The sequence below is a fragment of the Elephas maximus genome, chromosome 2, assembly GCF_024166365.1.
Source record: "Elephas maximus indicus isolate mEleMax1 chromosome 2, mEleMax1 primary haplotype, whole genome shotgun sequence".
NCBI lineage: Eukaryota > Metazoa > Chordata > Mammalia > Proboscidea > Elephantidae > Elephas > Elephas maximus.
Window position 1 is genome coordinate 224,680,319 of NC_064820.1, and position 20,631 is coordinate 224,700,949.

The 20,631-nt window shown below is 43.0% G+C and overlaps 1 protein-coding gene across 1 annotated transcript in view; it reads left to right on the plus strand.

The window, feature by feature from the left end:
* FAM3B (FAM3 metabolism regulating signaling molecule B) overlaps window positions 1–20,631 on the plus strand; it is a 67,499-nt gene that overhangs the window by 37,822 nt on the left and 9,046 nt on the right. The window contains exons 4-7 of the mRNA XM_049874910.1: window positions 4,930–4,988; window positions 6,858–6,908; window positions 8,466–8,553; window positions 10,768–10,900. Of these exons, the coding sequence (XP_049730867.1) occupies window positions 4,930–4,988; window positions 6,858–6,908; window positions 8,466–8,553; window positions 10,768–10,900 (331 nt within the window). The remainder of the gene's footprint in view (window positions 1–4,929; window positions 4,989–6,857; window positions 6,909–8,465; window positions 8,554–10,767; window positions 10,901–20,631) is intronic.

The following is a 20,631-nucleotide window of genomic DNA, read 5'->3' on the forward strand; positions in this document are numbered from 1 at the left end:
TGAAAGAATACAACCCTGATGCACACCTTTCCTGACTTTAAACCCATCAGTATCCCCTTGTTCTGTCTGAACAACTGCCTCTTGATCTATGTAAGGGTTCCTCATGAGCACAATTAAGTGTTCTGGAATTCCCATTCTTCACAGTGTTATCCATAGTTTATTATAATCTACACAGTCAAATGGCTTTGCATAGTCAATAGAACACAGGTAAACATCCTTCTGGTATTCTCTGCTTTCAGCCAGGATCCACCTGACATCAGCAGTGATATCCCTGGTTCCACGTCCTCTTCTGAAACTGGCCTGAATTTCTGGCAGTTCCCTGTTGATATACTGCTGCAGCTGTTTTTGAATGCTCTTCAGCAAAAGTTTGCTTGCATGTGATATTAATGATATTGTTCTATAATTTCCACATTTGGTTGGATGACCTTTCAAGTTGTATGGATAATTTTTTTTTTTAATTTTGGCCTTTCTTTTTGGATGTGTTATTGCTGTAACCTGACCTCTGAGCACTGCTTTAGCTGTGTCCCAAAGGATCTGATAGGAAGTATTTTCATTCTCCTTGGATTCTATGAATTTCTTTATTCTCTCCTTAATTTCTTTTATAACCCAGTGGTTTTTGAGCAAGGGGATGTTTGGTTTCCATGGGTTTGATTTCTTTTCCTTGCTTTTTCTGTTATTGATTTCTTATTATGGTTTTGATTTTCATTTTCCTAATGACTAACGGGAGCTGTGGTGGTGGCACAGTGGTTAAGAGTGCATCTGCTAACCAAAAGATTGGCAGTTCAAATCCACCAGCCACTCCTTGGAAACCTTATGGAAACCCTGGTGGCATAGTGGTTAAGGCTTATGGCTGCTAACCAGAAGGCTGGCAGTTCAAATCCACTAGGCACTTCTTGGAAACTCTATGGGACAGTTCTGCTTTGTTCTATAGGGCCACTATGGGCCGGAATTGACTCGATAGCAATGGGTTTTTATGGGTAATGACTAATGACATTGAGCATCTTTTTTTTTGCTTATTGTCTGTATATCTTCTTTAAAGAAATCTCTATTCAAGTCCATTGCAATTTTTGCTGGGTGGTATTTTTGTTGTCTATTTGATATGCAAATATTTACTCCCATTATGTAGGTTGCCTTTTCATTATCTCGATAATGCCCTTTGAAGCACGAAAGATTTTAATTTTGATGAAGTCTAATTTATCTGTTTTATCTTTTGTTTCCTGTGCTTTTGGTTTCATATCTAAGAATCTGCACCAAATCAGGGTTATGAAGATTTACCCCTATGTTTTCTCCTAATAGTTTTAGCCCTAAATATAAGTTTTAGTTCTTATATTTAGGTCATTGGTTCTTTTTTATTTAACTTTTGTATATGGTGTGAGATAGGAGTCCCAGAACTTATATATTTTAAACATTTGTCTGTAGACTTAGATTTTTTCCCCCACAATCATTGCCTCCATAAATAACAACTTTCTTTTTAATTCTTACACTTTTTATTTCATCCTCTTGCCTTACTGCGTTGATTAGGACCTCCAGTACAATCCTGAAAATAAGCGGAGATAACAGGCACCCTTGCTTTACTTCTGATGTCATTGGGAAACTTTCAACCCTTTACCACTAAGTTTTTATGATGGTTACTTTTTTTTTTAACTGATAATAAAGCTTAAATAAATTTCCTTTTATTCTTTATTTGTTCAGTTTCTTCTTTTTTTTAGTCATGAATATATATCTAATGTAAGATCTTTTTTCTCCCTTACAGGGATTTTTTTTTTTTTTCATATAATGTTTCTTCTTTATTCTCTTAATATGACAAATTACATTGATTGGTTTTCTAATGTTAAAACACCTGGCATTCCAGGAAGTAACTCTATTTGGTCATGATGTATTATCCTTTTTGTATATTGCTAGGTTTGCTTTGCTAATATTTGATTTAGAATTCCTGCCTTTATGCTCATGATTGAATTTTGTGCATAACTTTTTTATCCTTGTTGGAGTTTGGAATAAAGAATATGCTTGCTTCCTTAAACAAGTTGAAAATTTTAACTCTATGTTCTCTTTAAGTTGCCTTTATTCCTTAAATGATTGATAGAATTTTCTGGTGTGTCCTTCCAGGTCTTTGGGGAATTCTTTCTTTAAAAGGACTGTTCAAATTTTCTATATCTTCCTGTTTCCATTTTGGCGAATTGTATTTTTCTAGAAGTTTGTCCATTTCATCTGAATTGTTAATTTATTGGCATAAAAATATTGATACTATTTCTTAATATTTTGAGGACTGCAGGATCTAAATAATATGTCCCTTTTTGACTGATAACATTGGTTATTTGTTCCTCTTTTCTTAATCAATATTGCCAAGAGTTTATTAATTGATTAGTCTTTACAAAGAGCAAAATTTTGGCTTCTTTATTATATGTTTGTTTTATAGTTCATTTACTTATGCCTTATGTTTATTATTTATTTCTATGGGTATTTTTACTTTTTTTTTTTTTTTTTTACTTCTTCCTTACTTTTTCACTTCTAACATATTTTTCGGCTCTTTTTTTTTTTTTTAAATAATATGTACACTTAAAACTATACATTCTCCCTTAAGCACTACTTTAGCAACATCCCAGAAGTTTTGATATGTCATGTTTTGTTATCACTCAGTTAAAAATATTTTTTGATTTCCATAATGACATATTGTAAAAAGGCATAACAAAGGCATCTGACCTGCTCTATAGGGTAGCTACGAGTCTGAATCTACTCAAACGGCAGTGGGTTTGGGGAACAATACTCGTTAGTATTTCCTCTGGTGTGGGTCTTCTGGTGGTGAATTCTCTGCATTCCCATTTGTCTGAAATGTCTTTATTTCACCTTCATTCCTAAAGAAAATTTTTGTAAGCTATGTTGGCCACGATTTTCTTTCAACACATTCAGGGTACCATTCCATTGTCTTCTGGATTTCATTGTTTCCATTCAAAGTCAGCTTACAGTCTACTTGTTGCTACTATGAAACTAACTGCCTTTTTTTCCCCTTCTGATTGCCTTTAAGATTTTTTTCTTTTTTTGGCCTTTGATATTTGGCATTTGTATCCTGATGTGTCTGCTTATTTTATTTTTTATCTCACTTAGGGTTTGTTGGGATTTCTAAATATGAATGGATTGAATTCTTTCATCACATTTGAAAATTTCTCAACCACTGTATCTTCTGCCACACTCTCTTTCTCTTCATATTACTCTGAATGGAACATATGTTAGCCCTAATTACTATATTCTCTATAGATGACAGTGTATTTTGTATTTTCCATCTTTTTAGCTCTCTGTCCTTCACTGTGGATATTTTCCTCTGAGTAGTTTTATAATTCATGAGATCTCCTTTTACAATTCCTAATTTGTTGTCTAACCTAACCATTGAGTTCTTAATTTAGGCTATTATTTCAGTCATAGAATATCATTTTGGTATTTTTGCAATTTTTTTTTTTTTAGTTTCCAGTTTGTTATTTTATTTATCATCTTTTTAAACATAGTTATTTTTAAGTCTGTGTTAGATAATTCTACAGCCCCCATGGGTCTATCACTATTACCTATTGTTTCTGTTGGTTCCCACTGGTTTTTGTTCATGTTGACTTGTTTCCTTGTGTACCTGTGTGTGCAACAATACCTCTGGGAAAAATTTTTTTTTTAAATAAGGCATAGGATTATGTTATTGTCTTCTTTTGGAGATTTTTGTCGTTTCTCTTAGGGACTTAGAACTACTAGCAAAACAGGATGATCTGAATAAATTTTAAGGATTGAGATTTTCTGGGCCACCCAGTTGCTTCAAAGCTAGGATGCAGCCCATACAAGTTCTGATTTATTTCTAGTTCACGCTCACTTTTAGCACTGAACCTTGTGTAGCCCCAACCCAAATAAGATGCGGAGGATCTCCCCTGGCTCTCACCTTTGGTGGGCTCTGGCTTCCAACTTTTGTCTCTCTGGTCAACCTGGTTGTCAGAAGTACTCTTCAGTTTCTTAGGCACTTTTCTGGAATTATCAAATGTTCCTAGGGTAAAAAACAAAACAAACCATTGCCATGGAGTCAATTCCAACTCATAGTGACCCTATGGGACAGAGCAGAACTGCCAGATAGGGTGTTCAAGGCTGTAATCTTTACGGAAACAGACTGCCACATCTTTCTCCCACAGAGCGGCTGGTGGGTTCGAAACACTGACCTCTCAGTTAGCAGCCAAGTGCTTACTCGCTGCACAACTAGGGCTCCTTCCTAGGGTAAAAACGAAACAAAACCAAACCTGTTGTCGAGTCAATTCCAACACACAGCGACCCTATAGGACAGCGTAGAACTGCCCCATAGGGTTTCCAAGGAGCAACTGATGGATTCCAAGTGATACTGGTGAGGAGTGAGCTCCTTGGCTCAAGTGGACACATGAGACTATGTGGGCAGCTTCTGTCTGGGTGGGAGATGAGAAGGTAGGAGAGGGTCAGAAGCTGGCTGAATGGACATGAAAATACAGGGTGGAGTGGAGGAGTGTGCTGTCTCTTTAGGGGGAGAGCAAGTAGGAGTATATAGCAAGATTATATAAGTTTTTGTACAAGAGACTGACTTGATTTGTAAACTTTCACTGAAACCACAATAAAAAATAAAAAAAAGGGGGGGCCTGACCTAAACAAGTATTTGTTTCTCTTCTCCCTTGCCATTGGTCTAAATTATAAGATTAAATATAATTTCTAGGTGCCCTGAGGGACAGAGGCTATATAAGTTTGGAAAGAAATGTGTGTGGAGTAAATTGGGGGGTTAAATTTCTAGGGAGCTGGATCAAGGCCAGTGCATCTTTGCAGAGGAATGGTAAGTGACAATGGATGCAACAGAGATTCTGCCAAGAGAAGATCTATGGAGCAGGGAAGATGACTCATTACCCAGTGAGAAAGGGGTTCATTGACTGATACTCGTTTAAATTTCAGGCTCATTGGGGAAAAGACTGGAAATGTTGCAAGAGGAATCAATATTGCCATTGTCAACTGTAAGTCATGAAATGTTTTCTTTCAAACATCTTTGAAAGCCCTGTCATCGGATTTTCCGAGATACCTGGGTATTCGATGATTTTAGCACACGATCTTGTCTGCATTTGTATTTTAACACATTTTAATATTACATTTTTAATTATTTTTGCAGTGCCTGATATTACAAATTATTTGTGGTTTCAACAAAAAGAACTAAAACAATGTCCACAAGACACATAAAGACTTTCAAAAACAAAAAGGGACAAGCAAAAGGCAGAGTTGAAACTAAATAAGCAGTCCATGGGGACATAAGCAGTCCCTGGAGTTCAGCCTGGAAGAAATAATTATGTCACAACTGCCATTGGGGTGCCTCACAATAAACACCATAGCAGGTATGGGAAGGCAGCGTCATATGGTATTCCCATACCTGAGCTAAGAAGATAGTCCGTTGACAACAGGACTGCAGGGACCTAAGACAAAATGTTCCCAGTCTGATAATCTGGTGGGAAAACCTAAAGTACAAAGAGGAAAGGGGCACCCAAGTGTCCTTCAGGCCTCCTTCCCAAAACACAGGTCATCTCCACCAGGTTTTGCTCCAGAGTGAGCAGCAAACAATTTTAAGTTATATTTTTGGGCAAGAACCTGGAGAGTGAAGGATCAACTTTACTGATTAGAGTGACCTTCAATCTGGACTGCACTGCTTCTAGGTACATTGAAGACACTTTCCTAATTAGACTTCATCTTCCCAAAGTATGCTCATGGGTATTTTACTTTCTTAGTCCCTCCAAGCAGCCAACTGCAGTCCAGGCTGCAGGGTTAAACACACTGTATGGCTGTTAGTGGTGGTAAGTCAGCTGCCTTTGTGTCAGCTCCCAACTCATTGACCCCCTGGCACAACAGAAGAAAACACCGCCTGCTCCTGCACCATCCCCATGATGAGTTATGGATCGGGCCATTGTGACCCTTAGAGTTTTCCTTGGCTGATTTTCAGGAGTAGATTGCCCAGGCTTTCCTCCTGGTCCCTCTTAGTCTGGACATTCCACTGAAACCTGTTCAGCGTCACAACACACCAACTTCCACTGACAGGCGGTGGCTGCACACGAGGTGCATTGGCCAGGCCAAACTGGGTCTTCTGCATGGAAGGTGAGGATTCTACCAAGGTTGTTAGTAGATCAGGAGCGGCATCTACCCAGGTGTGGCAGCCCTCTAGGGAAAGCTGCTCAGGAATGTACTGGGTTGCTTCCTGGGGAAGGCTTGACATTGGCTCTCCAGTCCTCTCTAGACCCAATTCTGAGTTCCTGTTCCTGGGTGCACATCCCATCTCTCTTTTACAGGCAACGCTCCTCCCACCTTGCCCTCCTCCACGCATGCACATACGCGTGGCTTCATGGTAAGGGTTGTTTTCAGAGCAAGCCCGTCTGCAGAAATCCCCTTTGGGCCCCCACCCTTCCTCCATGGCGAGGCGGGACTGTCTGACTCAGCTCTAGTCCTGTCTGTCCCAGCCAACTTCCTGCTGGAAAACACCCTAGAAGCCTCCACCAGGGCCAGCCACAATCAGGGCCCCCATGGGAGGGACTGGCCAAAGTGAGGGCACTGGTGTTTCAGTGAGCAGAGAAGGTGGGTGAGGGAAGAGTATAAAGGTCAAATTTAACTAAAAGAAGACTGGAAGGGAGTTCTAGAATAGCTGTCTTGTGCTCCTGTCTTTTTTACTCTTCTTTAATAACACTTCTCAGGGGAGGTACCTCGTACAGGCGGACTCCTCACATCCTTCACTTTTCCTGGAGGAGAGGTGGGGAAGAAAGACCCCATTTTGATGGCTGCGGTGCCACAAATGCCCCCTGGGTTCAGATGAATTCCCTTTTAAAAATGATTTTTTTTTTAATTTTCAGATGTAACTGGGAAGGTGATAAACACACAGTTCTTCGATATGTATGAAGGTGGTAAGAAAAGTATTTTCCTGTTCAAAGTGCATTAGAAATGTAAAATTAAGATGAAACACACGTGGACAAAAATGGCAAACGTTGTTCTCTTTTCTATGAATGAAAAGATGGCTAGCAACATTAGCGAGCTTTCCAGCATGGTCTCAGAGAAATCCTCCTAGGTTCTCACAGAGTTCATACAATGAAGTGTGAAGCCACCATCTGGATCATCTCTCTTCTCAGATCACACTTTCCCTGGGTCTTTCTCTTCTGTGCCACCTACCACTAACAGGGAAGAGAAAACTGCCTTTTTTTTTTTTAAAACCAGAGTAGATGAAAAATACTGTCATCAGCATCCAACCTGAATATCATCAGCCCTGAAAAACCCATCATAATTACTGCTATGCTTCCAGGACCCTGCTGGGCTGGGGGCAGACATTTCTGGAACCCCTAGGCTGCATTCACTTGCCATGGTCTTACCATTCTGGGCCTTGACTCATGGCTGTGGTGGTTAATCAGCCCAGTCCTGTGTCATCCTCAAGATCAGGTGGGGATTGGACTGTTGTGATCCATAGAGTTTTCATGGGCTTATTTTTGGAAGTAGATTGCCAGGCCTTTCTTCCTAGTCTGTCTTAGTCTGGAAGCCCTGCTGAAGCCTGTAGAGCATCATAGCAATGCACAGTCCTCCAATGACAGAGAAGTGGTGGCTGCACACTAGGTGCATTGGCCGGGAATCAAACCTGGGTCTTCTGCATGGAGGACGGGAATTGTACCACTGAACCAATACCTTATTTAACACTTAGGGTTATTGAAAACAAGTCTTTTAAAAGACCATGAAGGAAAGTAATAAAAAACGCCTGCATCCGCTTGATGGGAACTCTGCATTTCTACTTCCAGTTCACTTACACATAATTATAAATTAGAGGCCCAAGTGGTAAATAAAAGGGTCTCAAGATTGATCGACCTTTATTTCCTTCTGATTAGGCACCAGTAAGTCTCTTAGCAAAGACACCCATGTTTCGGTTTGGTCTGCGTTTGTCTTATTTCCAGCTCTGTGGGTCTCCTTTGCTCTTTGTCAGTGTCCTACACATGGCTACTCTGGCCTGGGACAGCCACAGCTTTGGGTCAGGGTCTCTATTCCTAATGGCAGAGAATACTCTGCCTGTGCTGCAAAAGGTATTGCCAGTTGAGTTGAGAGTTTGATTAATAGGATCTTTATGATCTAATTTCCAAGGAGGTTCTTTCCCCTGGGAGCTCCAGTTGCCCTCTTTATTGGTCCCGAGAGCTCCCTGTCATGACCCTTTTCCACTATAACCATGAACATTCCTATAGCAAGCATTGAGCAGAGTTCTTTTCCTTCCGTGCCCTGTTGCCCACTAGGATGGTCCCACCGTGGAAGCCCGGCTAACAGCTTCCTAGTGAAGACCTGGAGTGCCATTGGCATGGTGGGGGGAGGCCCTCTAGGAGTCAGGAAGAGTCAGGGGGGACATGGAGCCCAAGTGCAGAAGCAAGTCCAGCATCTAGACTGAAGTTCTTGGTTAACAGAGATCCTAAGACTGGTTTCCATTGACCCAACAGATAACTCTGGACCAATGACAAAGTTTATTCAGAGTGCACCTCAGAAATCCCTGGTCTTCATGGTCACCCATGATGATGGGAGCACCAGGTAAGAGCGAACAAATGGTCACAGCTCTGGGCAGAAGAAGCCAGCAGGACGGATAGTACCAGGCTTCTCAGCAGGGCCCCTCGGTAACATTCTAGGAAAGAACAAAAAGCTCAAGGAGCTAGATGCTTCTTCAAGGAAAAAGAATGATAGCACATAACAAAACAGACTTTGTTTCTTAAAAAAAAAAAAAAAAAGGAAGAAGAAGAAGAATCCAAATGGATAACCAGTGGAGCATAGAAGCAGTAGAATCTAGAGAGTATTTCCAGGTAGCAGGAATATTCTGATGAGAATTAGGACTGAAAAACTAAGCCCAGCAAGGGAAGCTGAACCTAGGGTGGGGCTTACAAAAATAGAAAAGGAAATTGAGGAAACGTCTTTAGATAAGGATAAAGAAATACACACACATACATTTTGGTGTACGAGCACACACAACATACGCATGGTATTACCAGGGAGGGGGATGATTCAGCTCTGTGTTTCTCAAAGTGTGTTCTACTATGTATATATGTATGTTTTCACTGCTACACTTGTAAGAACCTCCAAGGCCTGCCTACATTATGGATTTCCAAGATGGGGCTATGGAACACAGTGTGCCCAAGATTAACTGGACCTCAGGTCCCCTTTTTCATGGAGCAGTTTGCCACATCGGACAAATCCTTGGAACATGCTTTGAAAAACTCTGACTTAACTCATTTAGGAAAAAAGCTAAACTTTTTTTTTTCTTTTCCTTTCTGTGCTCCTTCCTTCCTTTGCTCACTCTAAATTGGCAGGATTGTTTAGATTTCCTCTTGTCTTTTGTGAAGCTGACTTTTCTGAATCTGAAAGGGCCAGTGTTGGGCTTTTGCTTTGTTCTCTTGGTGACTGCTGTCAGCCTTGTTTTGGGGTCGGCAAGCAAGAGGGCAACAAGGACAGGAAATAATGTAGCTGAGTGTGAGGGTACGACTGAGCCCCACAACCCAGAATTGGGACTTAAAATTTTGTGCCAAAAATTGAGGTCAAAAAGGGCCCTGGTTCTTGTCATAGGGTGAACTAGAAATCTGACATACTGTTGGGGAAATAGATTTTCCCCAAATCTCTTGCCAACCCAGAAAACCTCCCCATAAAAATAAAAGAGGAAGAAACAGTTTTATTACTGAACAAGCAGTAAACCAGAGCTAAAGAGATTGCAAAGACAGAAGGAAATCTGACCCTTTATGTAGCCAAGCAGATAAGGCTTTTTCTTAAGATAACCAGTGACTAAGCCTCGAGTAAGAGGACTTGGCAGCTCCACTTGTCACGCATAAACAAAACAACCAGCCCCCATCAAGCCACCTCCGACACAGGACAATCCCATGTGTGTCAGAGTAGAACCATGCTCCGTAAGATTCTCAATGATTGATTTTTTGGAAGTCGATTGCCAGGCCTTTCTTCTGTGGCACCTCTGGATAGACTCGAACCTCCCACCTTTCAGTTAGCAGCCAAGTATGTAGCTGTTGTTAGACTTAAAAAAAAAACAAAACATAGTGCCACAGAGTCTATTCTGACGCATAGCAACCCTATAGGGATCCTGTAAGGATGAACTTTGTGTGTGTTGTTACACCTAGTTCATCCTAAATCCACCTGGTAATTAGGATGGCTTCCTGGGTTTGCTAATTACCTGCATCCACGGGGAAAGTAAATTTCTCCTATCTTTATGACAGGAGTAGTTTTGCAACTTGGAATCAGGCACCTGCTGAAGTTAGGCTCCTTATCGCCCCGTGGAAACTGGGAGACAGAGGTACCATCATCCTTGTTCCTTGATGACTACATTTCAAAGAGATGGCTCCCAGGTCCTTGAGAAAAACATTCCTGGGTTGTAAAACCAGGTAGCGATGCTCTCCAGGAAATGAAGCTGGTTCAGAAGAGGAGCGAAATCCTTTCTACCTTAACAAAGGTTGACATAGATTTCAAAAGAGACAGAGAAAGAAGTTATAAGTTTCCCAAAGTAAATGCCGTAAAGGGGGGAAGGAGGTCTCTCCCTTTTTGCTCCAAATTTTTTTCTTTTTCCATTGGTATTTACCCTTAAAAATCAATCTGCCTGTGTGCCATCCATCCTCCTCCCATTGACCGTAGGAGGAGACAAGTTGCTTAGAAATCTCTGTCCAGGAACAAACACACGAGTAACATGTGAACGTCTCTTGCGCCGGAGCCTCCCCATGTGTGAGACATTCATGTGCCTCCTCCTCTGCTCCCCAGGCTGAAGGACGATGCCAAGAACGCCATTGAAGCACTTGGAAGTAAAGAAATCAGGAACATGAAATTCAGGTCAAGCTGGGTATTTCTTGCTGCAAAAGGCTTTGAACTTCCTGCAGATATTGAGAGAGAAAAGGTGAGTAATTTTTAAACATCTCTTCTGGGACTGGGTTTGGGTTTTCCCACAAATGGTCAGTATAATAAGTGCTGTGATTGGAAGAGGTTGCCGGTCAGTCTGAACTCCTGGCCTGCAGACGTATCCCTGCATTGAGTGACTGCCACACAGAGTGATGACGCCGCTGGTGGGATCCGGAGGGGGCTGCGTAGGTTTGCATGCTGGCTCGCTGCCTGCTCTCTGTGTGTGCTCTGAGGCAAGTTCCCAGCCTCTTGCCTGGATTTCCTCACTCCTGTTGTGCTGTTCGCTGCCATCAAGTTGGTCCCCAACTCATGGCAACCCAGTGCACAAAGGAACAAAGCACTGCCTGGTCCTGTGCCATCTTCACGTCTGGTGGCAGAAAGGGCTGTCGTGATCCGTAGGGTTTTCATAGGCTTATTTTAAGGAAGTATATCACCAGGCCATTGTTCCTAGTCCCTCTTATTCTGGAAACTCCGCCGAGCCTGTTCAGCATCGCAGCAACTCACAAGCCTCCGCTGACAGAAGGGTGGTGGCTGTGTATGAGGTGCCTTGGCGGGGAATCGAACCTGCACCTCCCTCATGGAAGGCAAGAATTTTACCACAGAACCACCACTTCCTCATTCTTAAATTGGTGAAAAAGTCACTGGATGGTGCAAATGGTTAATGTTCTTGACTGGCAGCCAGAAAGTGGCAGTTCAAATCCACGCCAAGGTGCCTCAGAAGAAAGGCCTGGCAATATACTTCTGAAAAAAATCAGCCATCGAAAACCTTACGGAGCACAGTTCTGCTCTAGCCCACGTGGCGTCGCTGCAAATCAGGTTGCCTTCGCAGCAACTGGCACAATCGGGGCAAACGTACGGCTCCCACGCGTGGCTCCTCGGTATGTCGTCACAGGTACAGCAGCCCGCGATGAGGTGTTCACAAGCCTGTCCCATCAGGTCAGCATCAGAAAGGCACTTGACTGAAGTTGCCGAGCTCGCCAATCTGTTTAAAAGTAGAAACTCCAAAGGGGCTATGGGTGTTGATTTTCTAACACTCTGCAGCCAACATAGCCCATCCTGAACCTCCCTGTTCTTCAGCATCCGTTTAAACTCTCTGCACCTCTGTTTTGGGGCGTAGTGGGGTAGTACTTACGTCCTCGGGTGCTGCAAATGGCTAAGCACTCATCTGCTAACCAAAAGGTTGGCAGGAGGTACAAGTCCACCCAGAGGCACCTCAGAAGAAAAGCCTGGTGATCTACTTCCAAGCCATCAGCCACTGCAACCCCATAGAGCACAGTTCTACTCTGTACATGTGGGGTCGTCATGACTTAAGAGGGTTAGCCGAGGTGGTGTAGGCAAAACCCTTAGGACAGACAAGGTGGGCACCAAGAAAGCACTTGTAAATATCAGTCTTTTTTTTTTTTTTTAATTGTAGTTGTTCAGTAAGTCATTGCATGACTAATTATAAATCCCTCCCATTACATTCTTTGTTTATCAAAGAAAAATAAAGAGCAAGATAATGAAGTTTTAACTTACTAACTACTAAGTCACCTGTGAAAATTCCAATGAAGAGTTAGCAAAATGTGTCGAGTCATGAGCTAACACTGCCGGCAATGGTCACGCCAACCTCTTTCGGGGGTACTGCTCACCAGGGAACAATGCTGGTTCAGAAGAGGAGGGAACCAGCTGTATTGCCAGGGAGCATGTGAGAGCTGGACAGTGCGAAAGGAATACTGAAGAAAAACTGACATATTTGAATTATGGTGTTGGTGAAGAATACCAAATATACCATGGGCTGTCAGAAGAATGAACGGATCAGTCATAGAAGATATACAACCAAAATGCTCTTTAGAAGCAAGGATGGTGAGACTTCATCTCACTTTCATCAGGAAAAATGAATTACTAGAAAAGGACATCATGTTTGGTAAAGGAGAGGGTCAGCAAAAACGAGGGAAGCGCTTCATGAGATGGATTGACGTGGTGGCTCCAACAATGGGCTCAAACATACCAATGATCGTGAAGATGCCGCAGACCAGGCAACATTTCATTCTGTTGTATGTAAGGTTGCCATGAGTCAGAGATGACTTGACAGCAACTCTCGAGAGCCAAGGAGCGAGACTTCCACACTAGACCTTACGAAGATAAGGTCTGCTTTTCCATTCAGCTTGAAATTCAAAGGCAGAAGAGATTTTTAAGTCTCCCGGGGTGTAGACTTGGTTGCCTCTGACTTCAGGCTCAGACACTGGGTCCCAGCTCCAACTGCTTGTGTTGTCTGGTTACGGGTTCGGGAAAAAAGTCAACAAACAGTAGCAGCTGGGCATCTGGGCACCATTTCGTTGGCAAGAGGACCCAGGTAGAGAAGAAGGGGTTGGATAAGGTGCAAGCCAAACAGCCAGAAAATTTGTGGCTGGCTCCTAAGAGGGGTCCTGGGACTCTGCGATACTCTCTATCCTAGTACTCTACCCACTGGGGGAAAAAAGAAACATTGCCCTCGAGTCGATTCCAACTCATAGTGACCCTAAAGGACAGCGTAGAACTGCTCCATAGGGTTTCCAAGGAGCAGGTGGTAGATTTGAACTGCTGACCTTTTGGTTGGCAGCTGTAGCCTGCTGTAGCTCTTAACCACTGCACTACCTAGTACTCTAGAAGCCCAGAAACTGTCTATTTTTTAGGCTGCTTTGTAAGACCCCGCTTCACATCTAAAAAGCAGATTTTCTGCTTGTATCTCCTCTGTTCTTTTACACCAGGAAGCCAGCCCTGCAGGCAGTGTTAGGAGTGTTCTGCCAGGGCCCCAGCCTGGACCCGTCCTTACTAATTATTGGATCCGGACACTTTAGCGTAAGCTCAGGACCTCATGAGTTTGTCCTTACAAGTGAGGGATGCTTTGTGCTGTCCTAGGTGGGGTTTTCTGAGCTGCCACCACTGCCACCTGGACCCACCTAAACTGGGAGACAGGTGGCTGGGAGTTCAGAGTTAGGTTTGCCAGAGGGACACATATGACCCTGAATGAGGCACCTAACCTTTCTGGGCTTCAGTGTCCTGAGCTGTACAGTGAGACGTTGGAGCCGAGCAGCTGTGATGTGAGAATGTGCTGCCAGCGCCCTTGGCTGGCTAAAGCACAGCGTCCCACACGCTGACTCTGCTCAGTCAATACAAGCTCATCTTTCCCATTAGCCCTGGTGTGTTCAGACGAACTACCGAGCTCCAGGCTTTTCCAACTTAGCTGTGTGGTCTCGGGCCAGTTGAGCTGTGTGGTCTTGGGCCAGTTGCTTGACCTCTCTGTGCCTTAGAATCATCATCAATGAGAAAGGGGTAAGGTGATACCTATCTCATAAGGCTCATGAGGGTTAAGTGAGAGAACTACTTAGGGCATTGAGCAACTCACCAAGCAGAGTTGTGTACCTCAGAGCAGCTGTGTTTTTCCAGGACTTCCCCACCAGCCCACCCCCAACACAGGCCCCTCGACACTGATCGGCAAACACTGTCCTTCCCTCCATGAGTCTCTCTGAGGAAGGCTCATGCCCAGGTCCCAGTGGGTCAGTTAAATCAGAATACCTGAGGGTAGTTCCGGGCCAGGTACTTCTAATGCACGAGGACAGTGAGACAGGGCATGGATCACAGGAGGCAAAAGAGGTCCCAGGTACATGTGCTCATTGAAGGTTCCCGCTGCATACCAGTGTTCATGGCAGCACTCCTCACAATAGCCAAAAAGTGGAAACAGCGTAAATGTCCATCAACAGGTGAATAGATGCACAAAATGTCATCCATCCATAGAATGGAATTCTACTCTGCCGTAAAGAAAAAGGAAGCTCTGATCTGTGCTACGTCATGGATGGAACTTGAAAACATGACGCTGCATGAAATCAGCGAGACGAAAAAGATGACTATTGTATGATCCCACTACCATGAGATATGTAGAACGGGCTGATAGAGACCAAAGTTCATTAGTGGTTAGTTACCAGGGGCAAGCAGGAAGCGGTGGGGAAGGAGGACTCAATGCGTAGGCAACACTGAGCTTCTGTTAAGGGTGACGGAGAAATTCTGGAAAGGTTCCTGGTGATGGTTAAACAACATTATGGACGTAATTAATGTCACTGAACTGTACATGTGAAGGTTATTGAAATATCAGTATTTATTACATGTATATTTATCACATACACAGAAACTCCCACCTAAAGGTCCCTTTCAATATTTCTGCTCTTTTCCCAACTGCCCTGCCCCATTTTCTCCCTCACCTTGCCACCCAGTCTCCCCTTTCCTCCTCCACAATCTGCGTCAGCATCCCCAGGTGCCTGGTTCTGCCTTGCCTTCCTGCCCCAGGTTCCCTGACCCAGCAGGCAGGCCCACTGTGGGCATTTAAGGGGCACCATGCCAGGCAGAGAAGTGCTCCAGCTGTTAGCACCTGCTGTTGTTGTTATTATTATTACCAATAATATTGGTCCCCAGCTAGCTTGTCTCAGAAAATCTGGGGAAGGAGCCTTCAATCTCTTTTAAGTCAAATGTGACTGTCTCCACAAATAGGCTCACTATTAACGTTTAGCTAATTCGCACAAAACAACCCCACTAGAACTGCAAAAGGGGTGGTGGCGGTGGTCCTTCCCCTGTACTCTTTACAAGAACAGATGTTTGAGTTTGGAGAACAGGTATGTTTTGAAGCAGTGGTTCTGGATTTGAGTGAAACACCTGTCTTGCCTACATGTATGGATTGAAAGTTACCAAGCAGATCAGCTCCCAGGCTCCCGGGGTAGGCAGGCGGATTTGGAAACATTTCACTGAGGCCTAGGCAGTTTCCGAGGAGCCCCGGTGGCACAATGGTTAAGCGCTCGGCTGCTAACCAAAAGGTCAGCCGTTCCAAGCCACCAGCCGCTCTGCCAGAGGAAGATGTAGCAGTGTGCTTCCATAAGGATTTACAGCTTTAGAAACCGTATGGGGCGGTTCTCCTCTGCCCTATAGGGTAGCTATGAGTCGGAATGACTCCACAGCAGTGGGTTTTTTGGTTTGGTTAGGCAGTTCCAGGACCATGGCCAGAAGACTCAGGGAAGTGTCCCTGCAGGCTCAGGGCAGGTGGGGAGTGGAGTGCCAGCAGGGACAACCGGCTCTGAGCCTCCTTGAGGGCGGACTTAGAAACATTTCAAGAGGCCTTGGCACCTCCCTGCCCCCACAGACTCAGAAAAGGTGGGTGGAGGCTTGGTCTTTCAGTGGACTTGGAAAAATTTGCTGCAAGCTTGGGCAGCCAAGGAGGACGCCCTCCCCAGGGACTCCCATCGGCATAAACTGGCTCCCTTAGAAAACTTTCCTGAGATGCACCCACACAGGCAGGCTGTCCTGGGCTCCCAGGTGGACTTGGAAACATGTTCAGGGAGGGAGGGAGGGAGGACGTGGGGGAAGAGGGCTGGGTGACACCTTCCAGGCTGGCAGACAGAAGGAAAAAGTTACTGTCCACATCACTGCAAGAGTTAAATGAATAATTTTGTGAGTACGAATCAGCACAGCTATTTTCTAGGAGGTCAAGTGTATCTCCAGTTTCAACTTCTCCATTGTCTCTGACACCAGCCCCCCGCCCTTCCCCACAATTCTGTTTTTCTTACTGAGTTTGGTAAGTCACTGAAACCTACACAGAACTCACAGACTATAGTTACAGTTATGTGGTTTATTAAAGGTATAGCTCAGAAGTACAGGATAGGAACAGGCAGAAATAACAGGGAACAACTCAGGAGTAACTCAGGGGAATGTGGAGAGGTACTCAGGTGAAGTTTGGAAAGGCATATCCTTCCCCAGGAAGCTGTCCTTCCAGGATGCTCTCAGGAAGCTTCTCCCAACCTCAGTGTTTGGCCTTTTATCTGCCAGCCCACACACTCATTATTGGTTACCAGGTGAGTTCCCAGTCTGGCTTCCACTCATTAATACAAACTCTCAGGGGTGGCCTGCGTAGCCTGTCGTGACTGTCTGTACTCTGATCTAATGTAAAATTGCCTTATTGAAAGTAAAGAGACAGCTGGAGTTGGAGACAGACTGAACTCCATGCAGTAGAATCCAGTAATCCAGCAGTGATGTTTTATAAGGGCAAACAAGGACGTGAAGTACAGTATTTGATTGGTGTTTACAAACTTAGATCATTGAAAGTCATTGCTTGATTGGTAATTACAGGCTTAGCTCATTGAAAGACATTACCCAATTGGCAGTAGATAATTTTAAGGCAGGACTTCTTGTGACGGGAACTCATAAGGCAGGACTTCCCATAGTGGAAGCTCGTAAGGCAATTGGCTTAGAAGGATATATGTGTCTTTCTTAGATTGGTTACAACGTGGTAATCATAAGGATATTCGTGTGGGGGCAGGGATTGCAGGCTGGTTACATCATCATTACCAGACATTCTTCTCTCAGGAGTCACAGTGTAGTTATGTCATCCTTGCCAGACATTTTTTAGTTTCATGATTATGTCTGCACAGAAAATGGCTGTTGCTAGGGTGGAAATGGAACTAGCCACAGAAGAGTTATACTCAAACCTCAAGCCAGCCACTTCAGATTTTCTCAGGTACCTCAAATTTTAACATTCCCTTACACAAGCCCAACTACTCTGAGAGTTGTTTCACAGAGGCCAGGGAGAAAGGCCAACCTGCTTGAGGTACAATAACTCTTAACCTCACAAGAGTGCAAAGACAAGACTTGAATATGGTGAGGAGTATATGGAACAGTATAAAAGTTACTGTGATTTGGAGCACTAAAGGATGTCTGTGCAGATGTTGACGAGGTCTAGGCTAGTAGCCAGGGCCTCAGCACGGGTCTTACTGAGAGCTCGAGTCAAGTGCTCTTGGAGGAATCATTTATGTCTTTATGATTTGGGATATTCAGACTTACATTCTAGGGATTTCCCTAGGAATAGTGTATGGCCCTGTGTTGTGATGGTCTGAGCCCTCGATGGTCTCCCCAGCCACACACCTTTTCACCCCCATTCCACCTGCTAGACCCAGAGAAGCTTCCTAGGCCCAGACTTTAATGGCCCTCACTACCCTACTGAATTGAATTTTAAACTATAGGAGACTTTAGAGATTGTTCTGTCCAGCCCCCTTGTATTATAAGAGGGAGGAACCTGAGATGCTCAGACTGAGGAATAAGTGAGGAGATAAATCTTTGAAGAGAAGGCAACCTAGGTTTAGATCCAGACACAAGCATCACTAACGGTGGACCCTGAGGATCATTGTTTCATATCCCTGAGACTCATGTACACCTCTAAACTGGAGGTGGTCAGGCTGCACTGCTCAATATGAATATGGCATGTACCCACTTGGCAGGAGGTGCCATCATTATTATCACCTCCAGCATGGTCTTTGTCTTGGTCCCTGGTCATCCAGACCCAGAGCTCAGACTTTTGTCTCCAGCCCAGTTCGTTGGAGATGCCCAGGAATTCTGTGGGCAGAATTCCTGCCTAGTCATATTTCCCTATCTACATTCGCTCAACATTCCAGTAAAATCCCTGCAGTCTTTGTTTGTCTCCACATGCTACAGAGCTCGTCCATGTCAGGATCTTTGTGCGTGTATCCCTGCATCTAGAGTAGGCTTTTCAAAGCTCAATGCTGCCTCTTTTGTAGAGCCTTACAGGCTCCTCCTTCCCCAGCCTGTGAACTCCCATGAGGCTTTGTACTTTCCTGATGGGGCATATGGTCCTTTGCATTAGGTTTACTTGTCTTATTGTGCCTGGATTGTAGCCTTGTAAAGGCAGAGACCACATTTTATTCAATTCTTTGATTCCTCCAAGTCTCAACAATGAGTAAATGATCAGAACTGTGGTTTTAAGAAGGAATGTATAATCAAGTGAGAATTCCCAGGAATACAAAGCTGGTTTAACATCTGAAAGTTGATTAATATAATAGACCACATGGATAGACTCAAGGACAAAAACTGCATGATCATCTCAGTAGACAGAAAAAGCATTTGGCAAAATTCAACACCAATTCATGATAAAATCACTCAACAAATGAGGAATATGAGGGAACTTTTTTTTTTAGTTATCAACCTCATAAAGAGTATCTATGAAAAAATCGCAATGATCATCACACTTTGTGGTAAAAGACTGACTACTTCCCCTGTAAGGTCAGGGACAAGACAAAGATGACCTTTCTTACCATCTATTCAACATTGTACTGGAGGTTCTAGCCAGGGGAATTAGGCAAGGAAAGGAAATAAAGAGCATCCAGATTGAAAAGAAAGAAGTAAAACTATCTCTTTTTGCAGATAACATGATCTTGTGTATAGAAAATTCAAAAGAACCCACTAAAAAATATCATAACTAATAAACAACTTCAGCAAGGTTGCGGAATACAAAATCCACATACAAAAACCAATTTTATTTTCATACACTTGCAATACAATCCAAAAATGAAATTAAGAAAACAATTCTGTATTGTTAGGAATAACAATACTTAGGAATAAGCTAACAAAAGAAGTGTAAAACCTAATACTCTGGAAACTATAAAACACTGTGGAAAGAAATTAAGAAGACCTAAATAAATGAAAAGACATCCCATGTTTATGGATCAGAAGATTTAATATTGTTAAGATGGCAGTACTCCCCAAATTGATCTACATATTCAATATAATCCCTATCAAAATTCCAATTGGCTTCTTAACCGAACTTGACAAGCTGGTGCTAAAATGTGTATGGAAAATCAAAGGATCCAGAAGAGCCAAAACAATCTTAAAAAGAAGAACAAAATTAAAAGACTCACACTTCCCGGTATCAGAACTTCCTACAAAGTCACAGTAATCAAGGTAATGTGCTATTCGCATAAAAATAGTCATATAGATCAGTAAAATAGAATTGAGAATTCAGAAATAAACCCTCATATTTTCAGTCAATTGATTTTAATAAGAGTGCCAAGACCATTCAATGGGGGAATGAATAGTCTTTTCAACAAACCATCTTGGGACAATTGGATATCCACATGCAAAGGAATGAAATTGGGCCCCTACCTCAAACTATATACAAAAATTAACTCAAAATGGACCAGACACCTAATGTAAGAGCTAGAATTATAAAACCCTTAGAAAAACCTATAGGTATAAGTCTCATGACATTGGATTAGACAATGGATTCTTATATATGGCCCCAAAAGTACAAACAACAAAAGAAAAAAATACAAAAGTATAAGATAACTGAATCTATCAAGTCTCAAGAGAAAAAAGAGAAAAGAACAAAGAAAAGCAAACAAACCCAGAAGGAAATGTGGGATTCAATAAAGAAATCTAACATTAGAATTATTGGAATCCCAGAGCACCATGACAACAATAAAGGCATAGAAGCAATTATCAAGAGATAATCAGAATTTCCCAGGCACGAAGCAGAGAGCCACGCCTGCAAATACAGGAAACTACACAAACCTCAATAAGAAGAAACACAAAAAGATCAACTCTGTGACATATCCTAGTAAAATTATTGAAAACCAAAGACAAGGAGAAAATTCTGAAAGTGGCAAGAGAAAAACACAGTGTAACATACCAGGGGTCTTTCATAAAAACCAGTGCAAATTTCTCACCAGAAACTCCAGAGGCCAGAAGACAATGGAACAACATATATAAGATACTGAACCAAAACAATTGCCACCAAGAATTCTTTACCCAGCAAAGTTGTCATTCAAAAATGAGGGGGGAAATCAAGACATTCCCAAATGATCAGAACCTCTGAGAATTTTCCACTACCAATCCAGTTGTGCAAGTATTACTCAAGGGAGCACTCCAAATAGAAAGGCAAGA